The sequence below is a fragment of the Mastigoproctus giganteus genome, chromosome 7 (genome assembly GCF_048544385.1).
Source record: "Mastigoproctus giganteus isolate SK-2022 chromosome 7, ASM4854438v1, whole genome shotgun sequence".
Classification (NCBI taxonomy): Eukaryota; Metazoa; Arthropoda; class Arachnida; order Uropygi; family Thelyphonidae; genus Mastigoproctus; species Mastigoproctus giganteus.
Genome location: NC_143581.1, coordinates 140,002,103 through 140,021,326, shown reverse-complemented (window position 1 = coordinate 140,021,326; position 19,224 = coordinate 140,002,103). Strand labels below are relative to the sequence as shown.

The 19,224-nt window shown below is 36.1% G+C and overlaps 1 protein-coding gene across 2 annotated transcripts in view; it reads right to left on the bottom strand.

The window, feature by feature from the left end:
* LOC150083226 (V-type proton ATPase subunit e 2-like) overlaps positions 1–19,224 on the bottom strand; it is a 122,070-nt gene that overhangs the window by 71,181 nt on the left and 31,665 nt on the right. For both annotated transcript variants that reach the window (XM_090377121.1, XM_090377120.1), the window contains exon 2: positions 493–540. In XM_090377121.1, coding sequence (XP_090233247.1) covers positions 493–540 — 48 coding nt within the window. The remainder of the gene's footprint in view (positions 1–492; positions 541–19,224) is intronic.

Below are 19,224 nucleotides of genomic sequence, written 5' to 3'. Positions count from 1 at the left end.
ACATATATTCTGTTGATCCCTGGGATAGTTGCAAGTTTAATTTCATAGCACCTGCTCCCCAACTTGCTTTGCTTTTCCATCAGGTGAATAGCCATGTCCAACACATTTATTCTCTTCTTGTAGCAAGTGTTCATCACTGAGAGATTCTGTCCTAATGCAAATTGTACCATTCTCTCTCTCCCCTGGCATTTCTTGCTCCATAGCTATATGGTCCTAAAACATCATCTTCCCTTGCTGATCTCTGGCCCAATTTTGCATTGAAGTCTTCCATGACAACAGTCCAGATTGTACCAAAGTTGCTTATAGCTGAAAACTTAAGGAAGCAAAATGAAAGTTTTCTGTCTGTAAATCCAACTTTCAAAATGCAGCAGAATCCCCCCCCCCAACCCCACAGTCTAAGTGAGTTGTGTTATAAAAAAGTTTGAGAAATGTTGCTGTAGAAATTGGTCTCAATTATCTAAAAATTTTAAGCAATGAGAATTATATACTTACAAAAGATAACAGCATACTGCAGTTGTTATTAGCATTACTTGTCCCACTCTGACATAATGAAAGAAAAAAATTAATTTTCAGAATTTACAAATATTATTTGAATTGCTTTTCAAAAGCAGTGTATTATTTTTTATTTTTTCAATATACATTTATATCTTGAAACACTTGTATCAAATATAAATATTCATTCACATTGATATATAAAGCAATTTTGTTAAAACCTTGCTTGGGGCAATTCTACACAAGCATTCAAAAGATCACGGATAACATGAGCCACCTTGCAATCTGTGTATTTCTACACTGCAGTCTAAATTAACATTAAAAACACCATTTCAGTGTGTGTGTGCTGGTGAAACACTGCATGTGATATTGTCTGTAAACACTAATACATTTTGGAAACTAGATGAGCAACCAACAGGCTTTCTCAACTGAGTAGAGAGAGCAACACAGAGTAGAGATACAGCAATAGTAGACTGTTGCTGTGTTGTTGTATCAACTAATTACAATGTTTGATTCAGAAAAACTTAGGCAAAGTGAAATTTTTGGTATTTGCTTTTCTGTAAAAATACAGACAAATTTTCTGTCACATTGGGTAATCAATGTTCTGTCCAGAGCACACTTTCAATAATTTATAAAACAAAGTGAATGACATTTGTGAAAATAGGTTTTGCTTTACAATTCGTGTGTGCTATTATTTTAATTTTTTATTCAGAATAATTCAATAAATGATAGCAATTTAGATTTCTTCTTTACTGAGTATACCATCTAAGAGAGAATAAAGATATCATTAGTCTTTAGTTTACTTAATTTTTTTTATTAAAACTAATTAAAAATAAAAATAAGTTTTTATTAAAAATAATAAGATTAATTATTTTTTTATTAAGTTTAAAAATTATTGTTTACTTAATAATTTTAATGTAAAGGGTTGTGGTTAATGGTTACTCTTCAGGCTGGTCTAACAGAAGTAACCCCCCCCCCCCAAAAAAAAAAACAGATCTGGAATTACAGTAGCATGATGTCAAAATTTACAGATGATGTGAACATTGGAAGAATGGTTAATGATCAGCACCAAGCAGAGCTCCTTCAGATGTCTTGGACAGTCTTCAAGGATGGTCAGAAAAGTGGCAGCTAGGTTTCAATTCAAAGTTTTACATTTGGGGAATAGCAACTTCACTTCAAAATAATGTATGTGCTTGATGGGGTTAAATATATACAAGTGGACACAATGTTTTAAGAGAAGTATAGGAATCCCACTATAAGGAAATTGTAGGATATCATGTTAAAGTGGAGACTGAACCTAAAAAAAAAAAGCTTCTTGAAATGATCCAAAGATGGGCAACCCACATGGCAAAATCTGCAGAGGGCACCCTTAAGATGAAAAATTTTAACTATGTGGGATACAAAACTCTTGGTAAGCAGGCACATCAGAGGGGGGATCTGATGGAGATCTATACAGCACCGTGAGGGGATAATAAAATGAATGTAGATGAAATTTTCACTGCTATAAATGATTCCAGAACTAAGAGCATAAATTCATATTATGGGGAAGGAGGTTTAGAAAGTATTACAACTTTTCTTTTAGCCAGCAAGTTGTTAATTACTGGAATAAGTTGCCTCCTTTCATGAGTGGCTGAGGCTAACAGCTTGAAGAAATTCAAAGGTCAGTTGGATAGTTTTTTATTTTGTATATTTATTATAATTTTTTTGTGGCTAGCACAGCAAAAGCACATGGCTTCCTTGTGCTATATGGCAAATACTAATAATAATGTTATTCTTCAATAATTGTAAAAGGTATAATTACAGAGATTTCCATAACAGAAACCAGATGAATTTACAAAACTAGAAAAAGGTTACGGAGGATCTTCATTCAAAAATTTGAGTTTCTAATGATGGAAGAAACTATCATTGATGGTTAAAAAATAATGATTAAGTTCACAGGTTTAGAGTACTTCGGTTACAATGGATCTTGGCAAAAAACATATTTCTTACACATTTCTTTTGAGTTCTAGGTTCTTGCTTATAATTGGTATCATACTTTTACAAATCCAAATTAATAACCAACTTCTTCCCAAATTATTGCATTTGGAAAGAATATGTTTAGTAATTTAATCCTATTTAGGTTAGAGGAGAGATGCAAGTTGTTCTTAAGTGACCCAAAGGGATCCTTCAGGGTATATTCCCAAATATTAATGCGATCCAGATCCTGGGCACATAAGTTAAACATTTTCAACTTGCCAATTCTTATTCTGTGTACAATGGGTGTATAGATAAGATTTCTTCACAATATAGATCTTCAGATGGTTTCTGGTTGGTAAGACCATCTAATAGCCTATTTCAGAACCCAATATTCAATGCCTGGGAAACAGGAAATATGTTTTTTAAAAAGGTTAATGTGGAAGAGATCAGGGTATGTCAGCCAGATCAAAAGCTAATGATGTAAAGTAGCTATCATCTCATAAGAGTGCAAAAAAAATGTATCGTTGTATATTGGTACTAATGATATTAGGAATAGGAGATCTAAGGGAATTACTCAAGTAAATTTCAAATTTTATTGGCTCTTATCGGATTAATTTTTATGTTGATGATATAGAGGTTGGCAACACAATGGCAAGAACCAGGGCACACCACTGCAACAAGATCTAAAGAAACCATGCAAATGGACTGGGAAGCAGCAATCAAGATTTACCATTGTCAAATGCAAGGCATTGCATATGAGCAGCAGTAATTATGGAATAGCATGTCAACTGGGAGGAAATACACTAAAAAAAAAAAAAAAAAAAAAAACTCAGGCAATTGCACAGTCCACCATGAAGCTCCCAGAGTAGTGAAGACAGGATGGCCCACAGGGTTCTGTTATATTGGAATTGTGTCAACAGCCACACTGTGATTATCCTGTTGTACAAGACAATGGTTAGGCCACATAATCAGTTTCACATACAAGTCTGGAAACCCCACTTTAACACTGTCTTAGTCACACAGTGTCGATTTGACCCCAGAAAATATTTCAGCAATTTGTGCCCATCATCCATCCACATATCTGAAATTTCTAATAGTTGTTTTTGAAAATGTTTTCTTTGATTTCTCCACTGAAAATTTTAGAAATCTGTTAATTATCACGCAATTAGGAAAAATTAATGAATTAAGTTAAACCTAATTACATGCATGTGTTACTTTCAATTATTGATAGCAAGTTGCATTTACTGCCATGCTTTCCTCCTCCAATCAGTAACACTCTCTAGCTTCGTGACATTGAAATATCACTTATAATCAAATCATTGACATGTTATAAAAAATGGAATTTTCACAGTTATGTTCAGAAAAGATTGAAAATAAAGGTGGCATCAAACAAATGAACTGTGGCAATTTCTTTTGGAATACTTCTGTTCTTTATCTCTTAGGATGAAATGTGTCAGTCAGTTTGGTGTATCCCTGAAGAAATTGAGCCCAGCGGTTCAAGTGATGGATAACTTTCTTCGTGATCCATATTAGCTCTTTTCAGCCTTTGGCAGATTAACTGTTCTGCCAAGGGAGAACAGTTAATCTGCTCTGGAGAGGCAGAAGAAGTACCTGGTGTGACTACGCAAAGATTTGTTAGCAATCAAACTAAGAAAAATAAAGAAGGCTAAGGGCGGAAACACACTATTATTACTTCACGCGACTTTGCATGTAAACAAGTCAAATGTCAAATGTGTGGGAGCTATATTTACCATTAATTAATTGATTGCAAGGGGAGATGCACAATTGTTATTGGCTGTATTCACAAGATAAGACGTCGGCGCACAAGGCCGAATGACTTTTCGGGAGTTCACATTTTTCTGTTTAAACAGAAATTTCGTCCAGCATGTCCGCGTGACAAGAGAAAAATGGAGGAAATGCTAATAGAAAAAGTAGAATGTCAAATATGACATTCTATCCTATTTACAAAGAGGGTTGTAGAATATTCATATTATGCTTACTTTTTACATTCTACTTGACTTCTATTTTATTTCGTTGTAATGGTTTAAGGCTCAGGCAACAAACTTTTTTTATTTAAAATTCCCAATATCAATACTGATTTGTCGTACGAAGAATATGTTCTGTTGAAATCATTCCGTAGAAATATTGAGAAAAAAAGACCTCAAAAATACCACAGATGTTTGGATAAAAAATTTAAATGCGTACCAAGTAGGTAAAACAGAAAAAAATATTAATTTTGTTTTTGCTTTGCCTCAAATGCAGTGAGTGAGCGAGTATTTAGCTCAATGTTTAATGTGTGGAAAAAGGATAGAAATAAGAATGATGAAGAACTGTTGCAGAAAACCAATCACAATATGCTTGCCAAGAATTTTACACATATGCACTAAAAAATGAAAAACTGTTAAAGAAAATTCGCTCAAATGAAAAGTATTGATAGGTAAATATTTTCTTTTTGATAAAATAAATCAGGTTGTTTACTGAATGTGTATTGTAAACAATTATTTAAAACATTTGATGTTAATATTTATAAAAGTTTCCTTTAGTGTTTATAACTTTTGCAATAAAATTTTCCGAATTAAAGGATGGGCTATAATTCGGTTAATTTTATTTAAAATTTGACTAATTTTGCATTCCACAAACTTGTAAAAATCAACAAAATATAGAAATAAAATGGTTATTAAAATTGTTCAGTTTTCTTAAATTCTTAAAGTTCGGTTTTCTTAAATTTCTAAAATTGTTCACTTAATATATAATGTGAGTACCCCTACACGAGGAATGAATACCCCAAACATAAGCATGAGTACCTAGAGATCAAATTTTTAATCTGGCCACCCTATGTTATACAGTGACGTTTCTTCTCTGACCGACTTCGCAGTTTACATTAAACAGGGACCACAGAGTACTACTTTTATGACAAGATTCATGTGACATGATAATAGTGTTTCCGCCCTAACTTTCCTTTTTTTGCACTTTTGGTACTTTTGAAATGAACTATTAAATAAAGAAATTTATTAGCAACAGGAACATAAAAGACCTAGAAAATCTTCAGTGAAAGCTCAGAGAAATCAGTCACAAATCGTTTGGCTCCTGAGGACTAGCAGCACATGCTTTGCTTTTCATGTGAACTCAGGTGAAAACAAATGTTCTAGAGAAGCAACTTATGATTAATGGTCGTCACCTTGTTTCTAGATGATGGAATAAAATAAAAATACTCTCAGTGCTACCCACTCAAAAGATCTGTAAATTTTGTTTCACTTGTACTATAGACAATAGTTCTAAACAGATTCACTGATAATTCCAGTGGTGGCCATCTTGGTTCAAGATGGTGGTTGAAAATAGAAATATTACAGTGAAGGTGTACCTGACAGTTGTATTCCACCAAGAAAATTGTGATTCTGGTCAGGATTGGATCATAAACACAAGTCCTAAACAGGTAGTGCTTATACTGAATGGTAGCCATCTTGTTTCAAGATGGTGGATAAAAATCAACCAACCCCTGAACTGGTGGTGTGGTTTAATTTTTATCCATTCAAGTACTAAATTTGGATTTGATTGGACTGTTGGAACTCATTTAAACAGAGGTGGTGCCGGGATTTTTGATAATTTCATTGATAAGAGCTTAAAAGTTCAGAAATTGCTAACTGAGGGTGGGGAAGAAGTCTTGAAATTGCACATTAGTGACACGGGCCAAAATCATGCTTGTGACCTACCTGTGTCTGACCTGTAATTATGATTATGCACAGAAAAAAAATGTTGAAATAGGTGGTAAAACCACCAGCAGTCACAATCCATTCCACTCTCACAATATAGTGGTTTCGCCACTTGTCACTCATTTCGAAAAGTTTGGGTACGAATCCTGTTAATAACTAGAGGAATTTCTAAAGGTTCAATTGAGGCTGTAGTTAGCCGATAAAGTAGGGTTCTCCCCCATGAGTTATTCTGAGTTTTTCAGCCTATATAACATGCAAATCAGCCCATGAACAAATACACACAATGACGCATATGGTCTAAGTTAGGGCTTGCATAAAACCGAGAAATTTCAAAACAGTTTAAACGAAGTTTACTCTTAAAACCGGTTTTAAAACTGATTTTCTCAAACTTAGGGAAAATAATTAAAAGCTTATAACACAGGTATTTATTTTATCTTGGGTAGATTGTACAAATCGTAATCAAATCTTTTAAACAAAATCTATCACCTCTTATAGTAAAAAAAAAATAAAAAAATTAAAATGCTCCAAAAAAGTAACCAGCTTGAGATTATACAAAATTACAAATTGTATTCAAATCCTTTGAATAAAAACTATCTTCTCGTATAGTAAACAAAAAAATAAGCCCTAGAATAATAATAAATAAAAATAATGTGAAAAAAAAACAGCTTGGGGAAATTACTTGACTATTTATTGCTCAGCTTTTTTCTGAAAATGATCCTTTATATTAAGCATTTTTCCTGATAGACTTGACCTTATTTTTGTGATAAAGAGACCAGTGATCGAAAACACTCTCTCAGATTGGACACTTGTTGGTTTAATGGTCAGCAGTGCTCTATAAACTTTCTCCAGCTTTTCACTTCTACTGCTAGTTGCCTCCAAAATTTTAAATTCTTTGCTGATTTCCAATTCACTCGGATATTTTGAAGGCTCTTCAGTTAATCTCTTTATTACACTATCATACTCTCGCATGAGTGTATCTCCAACATCGGAACTAGAGGAGTCTTTGTTTTCTTCTAAAAGAATAGTTTGTTTATTTTCAGTTTCTTCATTCAATGCTAAGACTCCTTCGGAATGTTTTGCAAATAATCTCTGATAAATCTCTTCAGCATGCTTTTTCAAAACTTGCTTACTTGGAAAATCAAAAGTTCTTGAACCTGAATCTTCTTTCCTAAACTTTTTGGGGTTGTGTAGATAGCTCAGCAAAGCCACAGTTTGGCAATTTCGTCTTGCATTGTAACGCTGCAAAAGGCTTTGGTGAAACTTTAAAGCAAATGGATTTTCTGCTGTATCAAGCTTAGCAAGCATAAATTCTATTGAAGACTCTGCTTTAAGTAAGTCTGTATCTTCTGAGGTTATAGCCTTCAGAATCATTTCAACTGGTCGCAAAGTTTCACATAGCAATTCAAGTGTTTTCCAGTCATCGTCAGACACAGCTTCAGTTGATAGTACTGCACATAGAGCATTTGGAATGCAATTTTTCAATTTAAAAATCTCTCAATCATATAGAATGTACTATCCCATCTAGTCTTGCAATCTAATATAAGTTTATATTCTTTCCCATTAAATTTTGCTTTAACAAAATTTTGTAATATGTTAATTTTTGGTAAGCGATTTTCGAAAAAGCTTGCAAATTTTTCTGCCTTCATTAATAGTTTGTGCAATATTGGCCATTGGATTGAAGAAATAAATGAGCTCATCAGTAAAGTCGGTTTGATAAAGCATGCCTTGCTGTCTTTCTTCAACTTCTTCATCATCACTACTTTCTTCATTATTTTCATTTTCTTCATTGTCTTTGGGAGACTCAGACTGTGGCACCATAATTGATTGCTTTTTCATAAAGTACATCTATAACTGACAGATGTATACAATGGGCTATACATCGTTAATGATTAGGCGTAATTTGTTTGCCAAACTTAATCATCATTGCTGCTCCATCGGTGGTGCAGGCAACAATATCCTCATCCAAGTTCAAACCAAATTCCTTCAAGTGTCCATTCACAATTTGCTCGGTTCTTCTGCTATCAAGTGAACCATTAATCTCAATAACAACCAATGATTGTCTTTTGAATGCACATTTATATTCATATACCTTTATTTGGTATAGACGTATATTCGTCTAGAGTCAATGAATACCGTGCACCCAAAACCGATGAATTTTTGAAATGCTGAATGAGGAGTTCTTTCTTAGCTTTATAATAATTCAGAACCATATTTTTAATTCCATTCACTGAGGCTGGTGGTAATTTATCGTATTTATTTCTCTGAAGGTGAAGGCTTGATTGTATAAACTCACTTTTGGCAACTGAATTAAAAGAAAATCCATCTAAAGCAGCTAATTTTGAAATCTCTTCTTCCATAGATTTTTTAACGATAAAGTTTTCTAATGTTCTTACCATTTTTACGGGAGGTTCACTGTTATCTTGTTTAATGTCAATCTGATGCATTTTCTTTAAATGCAACATCAAAGATGATGCAGATCCTCCAGACGACTTCATTATCTTCTGACATTTCGAACATTGTGCTTCATCGTTGCTTTTTTGAGCAAAATAATTCCATACATTTGATTTCGTCTTAGACATATTAAGAGTAATAAATATTGATTAGTAGGAATTTATATCACCGGCAATTTTAAATAAAAATATTGAAGATAACAAAGGCACAATACTATGCCTCACTCCCGCAAGCACTGAATGAAGAGTCTAAACGAGGCAAGTTTCAAAATTTTCACAAAAGAAATTTTTAATTTATTTACTGGCGATTTTTTTTCCCCAGTTAAATCTATTGTATTTTGAAAATTACATAAAAGCTAAATTTGGTGAAGCTGCTTTTTGGAGAACATTTGATCGCAAATTTAATAGGAATAAAGAAGCAAAAAACTTTCTACGATTGAAATTTGATGCAATATTCAGCGAATCTGTTCTAGTGGGTAACCATCAATAAGGCAGGTTCCGTAACTTGTCTGGCGAACAAGATAGATGGAACAGAGAAATGTTGAGCATTTTCTTTTACGCTATCACTCTGACTCACTCAGTCATAAATGAGTACACCTTGCATCGTGCCATGATACAGGTGGGAAGATAAAAGGTACCCCCTCCTAGATTTGGGCCACTTGCCCATGAGATTCGTACTTAAACATAAAATAAAATAAAAAACAAAAAACAGTTGAACGATCCAGACAAACGAACAAACAAAAGAAAATGTGCGTAACAAAAAACTATATTCAAGGGCTAACTAAGAAAATATTTGAATCCGGTTTTAGAAGCTCGGTTTTGGTTTTAACAACTCAATATGAAAACTGATTTAACCGGTTTTATAAAACCGGTTTGCAAGCCCAAGTCTAAGTTGCTGATGCTCCTAAAAATTAACAATGATAGGTACATACCACTGGGCAAATGTATTTAAACAGCTATAAGGTATGCATAAGGATGCCAGAAGTATATTTACAATACTTCTGGCATCCTTATCGTAAATAAATTAAACAAGTTTGAGATTTTATGCTGATATAATAGAAGTAATAGAGATATGGTGCTATCCAGTGATGAAAAATTTCATTGACATTATTTGGGGGGGGGAGAGAGAGAGAGAGAACTACCCAGAGTTGGATCAAGTTCAGATGTACATTGAGTGTAGTATAAAACAACACAGTAAAGGGAAGATGGCAGTTGCAGTATGTTTAAGACTGAGCAATTCTGATGAGCATGACAAACTCTCCTTAGGCAACTTCAATGGGCAGACAAGTGTGACTCAGGGCAAGCAGAACATGGTACATGGTAAGCAGAGCATAGGGGGACCAACATCTGGGGGACACCGAAATTCAAAATTTTTATTATAATAATTTTTAATAAAATTATCTCTAAGGCACCAAATACATTTCTGCCTTGGGGCACCAAAACACTAGCACCGCACCTGGTGTGACTGCCTCTTTATGTGCCACTTCAACCTGCCTCTTACAGATTGAAAATTGTGGACTGGAAATATGCCATTAGGAAACAGATTTTTTGAGCTACCTGGATGATTCTTATTTATTCCAACATGTTAAAAAATAGTATGAGGAGCTCTAATATATCTTCAGCTTTGTCCTTGCCAAGGATCCAAATTTTGATAGTTCAGGAACCAACAGCAGATAGTGACCACAATGTCATATAAAGTAGTTTGTGATGTGTCAAAAGAGATTTGTGTGGTCAAAGGAAAAGGTGAGGGCTTCAATTTCAAGAGCAGGTATTTGAGTGGATTGAGATATTTCTTGGATCATCTCTATTAACTGGAAAGGCAACTATCCTGGAAGCTACAAATGCATTTGTTCCAGCACAGTTCTTCAAAAGAAAGCTGCCAAAGCAGATGGAAAGAGAAGTTAAAGGCTTAATTGAGCAAAAGAAAAAAGCAGTGGATGGTTAGTCTATTGCAAGACACTGACTCATGAGTATTATAAGCATATATGTAACAATAACTGATGAGGCTCATAAGACAGATGAAAGTTGAATGAAAAATCACTAGCAGAGAGAGCACAAAATGGAAATCTTGTCCCTTTTTGTTATATCAAATAACAAAAGTCTATTATTATATCAAATAATAATAGACTTTACCATGTCTATTATGTAGCTGAACATGAATCACTTAAATATATTTAGGTTTTCTCTTTTCGCTCAGGTCTTCCAACAGACTTCCAAGAATTCTTGTTTAAGTGAATTGTCAATTTTACCTTCTCTATGATTCTGTCAGTCTTTAATTAGTATTTCTTAAAGCTAAAAGGAAATCATACTATGAGACATATTTAAGAAACAAACTTCAATAACTATACACCAATGAACCAAAACATTATGACCACCTACCTAATATGATGTTGGTCCTCCATGTGCAGCCAAAACAGCTCGTACCCGGTGATGCATGGATGCTACAAGATTTCTAAATGTGTCTTGTGGTATCTGGTACCAAAACGTAACCAGAAGATCCTTTAACTCCTGTAAGGTCCATGGTTGAGACACCACAGATCGGAGTTGCTGTTCCAACACCAGACAGATTCCCCAGACATCAATGGGATTGATGTCTGGGGAATTTGGAGGCCAGGGCAATACCCGGAAGTCTTCCTCATGTTCCACGAACCAGTCTCGAACAATCCAGGCAGTGTGGCATGGCACATTATCCTGCTGAAAGACGGCACCCCCAGAGGGGAAGACCATTGTCATGAAAGGGTATACCTGGTCAGCAATGATTAGATAGGTGGTAAATGTCAGAGTGCCCGGCACATGGATGACTGGACCCAGGATATTCCAGCAGAACATTGCCCAAAGCATTACACTGCTGCCACCAGCTTGTTTTCATCCCACGGTGCATCCAGGTGCCATCACTTCCCCAGGTAAACGATGCACATGTACCCAGCTGTCCACATGGTGCAACAGGAAACGTGGGGAAGTGATTCATCAGACCAGATGACCTTCTTCCAATCACTCAAGGCCCAGTTTCGATGTTCGCATGCCCATTGTAGGCACTATCACCAGTGAACCGTGACAGATTACTCCAGTCACCAGCATTCCAATTACTGACGAGTTGGACCACAGTTGCCCTTCTATTGCCACATACCATCTGGGAGAGCCTTCGCTCACCTTGAGCATCAATTAGCCGTGGTCGTCTAACACCTCGCCGGTGGTTCGTGGGTTTCCCCGCCTTAGACCACTTTTGGTAGGTATTAACCATGGCTGACCAAGAGCATACCACCAACTGTGCCGTTTTGGATATGCTCTGACCCAGTCGTCTGGCCATTACAACTTGGCCTTTGTCAAACTCGCTTAAGTCCACTGCCTTTCCCATCTGAAGAACAAGAGTAACACTGATTAACGAAGCTCAGTATCGGGTGTTTTTATACCGTATCCTGACCCACGCACACGCCATAGTTCACCTGCAGTTGCTTCGATTTGCATAACAACTCGCTGCGAAAATTTATTTTTATTTTGTTACACAGAGCATTAATAAACTACAATAAATAAATTAGCTTTCGGCTGGGTGGCAGCCTTCATCGGATTAAAATACTTGAATGGCAGTTGGAATAGAGATGCACTGCCAGGATGGTGCGTGAGGCACGTGGTTAATTGTTTGTTGATGTTTGTGGCTGTGACGTATGGTGGTGACGTGGCCAGCGTTTGTCTATGGATAGAATTACTGACTCTGTGATGGGGTTAACTTGACAACCACTGTTCCTGTTCAAAGCGGTGTTCGAGCATTTTATATTTAGCGATTCCAACCAGGTACGCCTCAGGTAATGGTGGGACCTGTCCACAACCACGACATCGCGGTGTGGGTCGATGTCGTGGTGGGTTGTCCAGACATGCTCGGCGATAGCTGAGTGTTCTACATCTGCCAAACGGATCGCCCTTTTTATGTTCTGAGAGACGTTTCTCGAGTCGACGTCCAGTCTCTCCAAAGTAGCAGCTCGTGCAGTCACGGCAAGAGATGCGATAGACCAAACCACTCTGTAGAAGGGTGGGGACAGGTGTTTTTATGTTGGAAAGGAGAGAACGCAGTTTCTTGCCTGGGAGTTGGATGCACTTTATCCCATGCGATCTTAGGATTCTACCGATCTGCTGTGACAGGTTGGGGTAGTATGGGATGAATGCCCTCGTGGATGACTCGTCACTGTTGGCGTTGCTGTTGGTCGTCACGTTGTCGCGTGCTTGTAGATCACACCTGTCAAGGATGTCGATGGGGTAGCCACACCTCGTAAGGTCTACTTTGACTCTGGTGATCTCTTTGCGAGAGACTGGACGTCGACTCGAGAAACGTCTCTCAGAACATAAAAGGGCGATCCGTTTGGCAGATGTAGAACACTCAGCTATCGCCGAGCATGTCTGGGCAACCCACCACAACATCGACCCACACCGCGATGTCGTGGTTGTGGACAGGTCCCACCATTACCTGAGGCGTACCTGGTTGGAATCGCTAAATATAAAATGCTCGAACACCGCTTTGAACAGGAACAGTGGTTGTCAAGTTAACCCCATCACAGAGTCAGTAATTCTATCCATAGACAAACGCTGGCCACGTCACCACCATACGTCACAGCCACAAACATCAACAAACAATTAACCACGTGCCTCATGCACCATCCTGGCAGTGCATCTCTATTCCAACTGCCATTCAAGTATTTTAATCCGATGAAGGCTGCCACCCAGCCGAAAGCTAATTTATTTATTGTAGTTTATTAATGCTCTGTGTAACAAAATAAAAATAAATTTTCGCATTATGAATCCAGAGTACGTAGGCCTGTTTTATTAACAACTCGCTGGTCATAATGTTTTGGCTCATCGGTGTATTTCTTCAGAATTTGTACACCATTTGAACACCAACGTTTTAGGTAACAAAATTAGGTAATGAAGCATCCAAATGGTTTCCTTGCTAAATTAACACTTTAAGTTCACTTGAAATAAACTAATGCCGACCGGGCTAGCCGAGTGGGTAAAGTACCTGCCCGGCAACCCAAAGGTCGCGGGTTCGATTCCCGCCTCGGGCTTGGATCAAAGTACTGCAAAAACCTTGGAAGGTGCAATATGGCCACAGAAGCCGATGCGCCAACAACTACCAAATCAAAAAAAAAAAAAAAAAAAAAAATAAACTAATAGCTAATACTTTTCACCCAAACAAGCTTCAAATGTGTGATTTAACAGAATTCTTTGCTTTAGGCTGTATAAATTCCCCAGAATTAAACTTCATTATGTTTACTGTGTAATCCAGTGGTTTGACCTTTTTTTAATAATGGCATCCTTAAGTAATTTATTTTATTTTGTGGCATCCCTACTCAATTTTCTGCCTGTTAGATCCAATTCTCTGAGTGTGTTTGTGTGCGTGCATGTGCATAAAATATTAAAAAATGTAATATGATAGTTATTATAACAATATAATTATAAACAAAATGACAGTTCATAATACAAATTATATATACAGTACTTATATAATTTTATTCTTTATATAGAGGTACTAAATAAAGTTCAATTAGAAATCACCACAAAATTAAAAAGATACAGTGCAATGGAAGGTATTTAAACACTTGGTTTACGTAAGTTTTCAATGAGATATTTGTGCTTGGTGTGATTCACAGATCTTTGATATTAGGTTGAATATTGGAGAGATATACTCTCATTTCTTCCTCAACCGTTCATAGTCTTGTTAGTTTTTATAGTGGTAAGCACAGAAAATCTTAATTCACATAAGTAAGATATAGAAAATTCTTCCAAGTAGCCAAATATATCTTCAATATACGTAAGCAACTTATCGTCGAGCTTAATTCGATACAAGTCCTGAGGCACATGTTTGTGTCATGTCAAGTCCCACTCAACAAGGGAGCAGAAAAGGTTAACAGTAACATATCATTGTATGCAATGAAATTTCTCTTAATTTAAGTTTTTTTGTATTTTTTTTTTATTTTGGAATTATAGAATGATCAGTTGACATATTTCTGGTTTATGGAGCACAATAATAAGGATGTATCTTTTTATAATGAAATAAATATATAAATTTTAAAAAAATTTAAGTAAATTAAACCCAAATTACGTGGCACCCCTGGAACATTGTTGCAACATCCTAGGGTGCCACGGCACCCCAGCTGAAAACCACTGGCGCAATCGAACATGAATCAAAATATTTCGTTCACAGATAAAATGTCCAGGAAGAAAAGATGCACCGAAAATATCCTGAACATGTTGAAAGTATACAAGGGAATATGGGGTATATAACTTCCTAATCCCCCTTCTGAGCAAAGGTTGTTGGTTAACAATTCGAAAAAGGAGTGGGCAAAAAGAATACTTTAGAAAATGTTCCACATTAACGATTCATCCACTTCTCAGATTTTTAAACAAGGGCATATGAGGATAGGACAGTCCCCAAAAGGCTGTATGGTAAAAATCCGTAGGGGGAAGTAATTATATATTATGCCATATATTTTTTTTTCTAGAATCAACCCACATGCCATAGTTTTACACAGTACTTCGACAGTTACTTTTAACAATGGTAAAAAAAAAAAGAATCTGACAAACTTCAAGCAGTTCGGGGAGGGGGGAATTCATTTCCCCCCTCACTAAAGCTATTAGGCACTGGGTAGTAGTAGTAGTATATTAAAGCATCTTTTTAACATGCAGACTCCATTTTCTCTCTTCACACATTTACTGTCTATTGAAATAATTCTTTAGTATACTACTCAATACATATTAGTAAATTCCTGCAGTCTAAAAAGCCTAAAAAGGCATAATTGGTAAAATCTATATGAACATAAACACTCGAAACTAAAAATAACATTTACTCAAATTCTCAGCAATGATCTGTTAATGGGGAACAGTGGGAATGATTGGTGTTCCCCTCCAGCTCAATAATCTGAGTAAATTGAAATGTGGTACCTATTCAGCAAAGGCTGATTAAATATTCAAGTTAAATTCAAGCATTTTCAATTCCTGTCAATCATACATATCATTATAGCACCCTGCTCTCAAAAAAGGTCTGGATTCGCCCGTTTGCACGTCATTTTTAATTCTTTGTTATGGGGGGGGGAGTGATACTTTCACTATTAAAATCTTAGAAAAATGTCAAAGGAAAAAAATCTTGAATTAGTATTACTGGATACCTGTGCTAAACTCTTGAAGAATCCCTCTAGTTTCCCCATTTCCTGCTCATTAACAATAATAGATTAATAGAATAAACTGGTGTTTTGGGGAAGGGGAGGGGTTTCCAGGAAAACTAGACACCCATTAAATTCAGGACTATGCAATTACATGGATTACTGTCTGTTAAACTAGGTAAGTCAGTAAAAGTTTTAGGTAACATAAAACGATGGATGTGATTAAGGCAGATTAAAATTTATTCTGTAAATTTAAAAGGTTATGGCAATGGAAGATATAAATGAAAGGGAACTCAAATTTCGAGAAAGACAAAATTTGAGTTTCCAATGTATTTAATTATATAAACTGATTTTGTATAAATGCAAAAATGGAGTAAATATTCTATATATAACTAAAAAGGTGTGACAATTTTAATTAACTGTAGGGCTAATTATAAATCCAGATCTGTAATCTTCCAGTTTTTCTCATAGATACGTTTCATGATTTGAATTTTTGCATATATTTAATATTAAAATTTAATTAAAACAGTATAAAGATGAATGATTTGAGCAATGAAATCACTTGTATATGAAATACTTTTATTTTATATAAAAGTAATGAAATCTTGATACAAGTATCAAATATGCCAAGTTTCATCTCAACCAACTATGCTAAATCCTTGTAATTTATAGTACTGTAATATTATACTGTAATTAAGAAATGAAAATAGCTGATGCTTATATATTTATTTCTATGAAAATAGCTAATGCTTATATATTTATTTAAATATAAATCAAGTTACAATGCTATTTCTTGAACGCCAATGAATGTGGATTTTGCTCAATAACAGTGCACATAAATCTGTTTATTTCTTTCCCCTTATAAGATATAATTTCCATGACAAATGAGTGATGCAAAAAAAAAAAAAAACAATATTAATTAAAACCTGTAATTGAAACTCAAAGAAAAACATCACAGGACTCATGGATTAAATCTCACATAGGTTGCGAATTTGTGGAACAGTGATTTTGAGACCTGTCCACGAATTCTGGAAGACATCACGAATTACACCCAAATAAATCCGTACCGCTTGCTAAAGAATAATATCCAGATATCTTTCATCAGGGGTGTTAGTTTTTAATGTATGAAAGTTAGTCTATTCAAAATGCAGACTTATTTAATCCTACACACCAAGATCAACCAAAAATTAAACCTTCTGGCATACTTTTCCCGCATGGTATTTTTATTAAAATATATAACTGCCACTCAAAAATAATACCAAACATAAAATCAATAATAAAATTAAAAATACTAGAAAATATACGGATTTCTTAGGGGAGGGGGGGGGGCTTCAACATACACTAGCACTTCCCACAAAGAAGTTGCTACTGCACGTGGGGGTAGTGTAGCACTACTCTCCACAGTAGTATTACTACTCATTTCCTTGTTTGTTTCTTTGAGGAAAATGAAAATGCATTATGAAATCTGCACTTGTTAACAGGAGAGACTGCTTCTACAGGGATGGGATACACTTTAATAGAAAGGGTGCAAGAATATTTGCTGATGCTATCGAGGCAGTGTTAGGTGGATCGGAAAACTGATAGCTTGGGGGGATACAAAGACTAATAGATTAACAGTAGCCACTGGCAGAGGTGAAAGTGATTCTTGCACTGCTTCTATTGGAATGAGCACAAGCCTGAAAAACAAGATGCAGGACATTTCAGAGACTGCTGGGAGTCATTGTGGCACAAGTAAACACATGGGTTGTGTTAGGGTAGCAAAGAATAGAAACAGGTGCATGTATACTTGCGTGTACACCAATGCTAGGAGTTTGGTAAATAAATTTGATGAATTTGAGGTATTGCTCAAAGCATCAAAGGCGGATATTGTTGGGATATCAGAGACGTGGTGTCACACAGATATAAGGAATGCAGAACTGGAATTTGGGGAGTACAATGTGTACAGAAAGGATAGACAGGATAGGAAGGGAGGAGGGGTTATGCTATTAGTTAAGAAACACAAAATCCAAGGAAGTGAAGCCAGTCGACATCGCTGGACAGTGCAGTGTCGAGTCAGTTTGGTGTGACATAAGCATTGGGAGATCAAAATTGAGAGTAGGAGTGTGCTATAGGCCTAATGACTCTGATGAGTATAATAAGAATCTGTACAGGGAAATAGAGTGGGCCAGTAAATCAGAGAGTCTTATATGGGGGATTTTAATTTCCCAGATACTGACTGGAATTTGTGGGTTGGCCACTCACACACTAGCAAGGCTTTTGTGGATTTATTGGATGATTGTTTTCTACATCAGCATGTTCAGGAGGCAATTAGAGGGAGTAATACTCTTGATCTGGTTATCAGTAGTGATTCTTCATGCATTAAGAATCTGCAGATAAAAGAACCACTAGGTGGCAGTGATCACAGTGTGCTGAAGTGGGATTTACTCAAAGAGGTAACTACCATCAGGGGTAAAGGGAAGGGTTTTTGCTTTCGTAAAGGCGACTACAGTGGTCTGAGACAGTATTTAAATTCTACAGGGTGGGACCAACTGATGATGCCACCAACAGCAAATTCAAAATGGGAAGCATTCAAATAACTTATCTTGGAAGCTACTATGCTTTATATACCAACTAAGAAATATTGTTCAAGGTTTAGGCCTAAATGGATGTCAGATGAACTAATGAGACATTAGCATTAGCATTAGTAGAGGCATTTGATGCAAGAAAGCAAGCTTATGCAGCATCAGCCAAAAAAAAAAAACCCACTTCCACTTCACCCCTCTGTTCGTTCAAAATACCTGTCCAGCTGAGCCTTAAACTTATTTAGGCTATCAACCTCCACCACAAGGGATGGAAGTCTGTTCCACCAACCAACCACCCGCTGGCTAAAGGCAAATTTCCGCACGTCTATCCTACATCTGTCTTTCCTCAATTTGAATTTATGCCCTCTCAGGTGATTATTCTGAGCGAGAGGAAGAATCCCATCAGCATTGAGCATGCTTAAACCATTCAAGGCTTTATACACCTCTATCAGATCACCTCGCTGGTGCCTAGTCTCCAGACACTGTAATTTGCAAAACTTAAGCCTTTCTTCGTAAGAGCACCCCTTTGTTCCATTCACTAATCTTGTTGCCCTTCTCTGTACTCGTTCCAGACATATGACAGAGAAGAAAAATGCATGGGATACATACAAATTAACACGTGACACAGAAGCCTAAGATAGATACAAGTTAATCTGTAACCAAGTTACAAAGGAGGTTAGGCAGGCGAAGGCAGATTACGAGAAATCTTTGGCAAGTGATGCAAAGAAAAACAGCAATGAGTTCTTTACTTATGTAAACTCTAGAAGGAAGGGGATGAATCAGATTGCTCCACTTGATATCGATGAGTCAACTATTGATGATCCTGTTCAGGTAGCTAACAAACTAAATGAATATTTTGCATCAACATTCACACATGAGGAGTTATTCAGCGAGGGGAATGCCAGAGGTG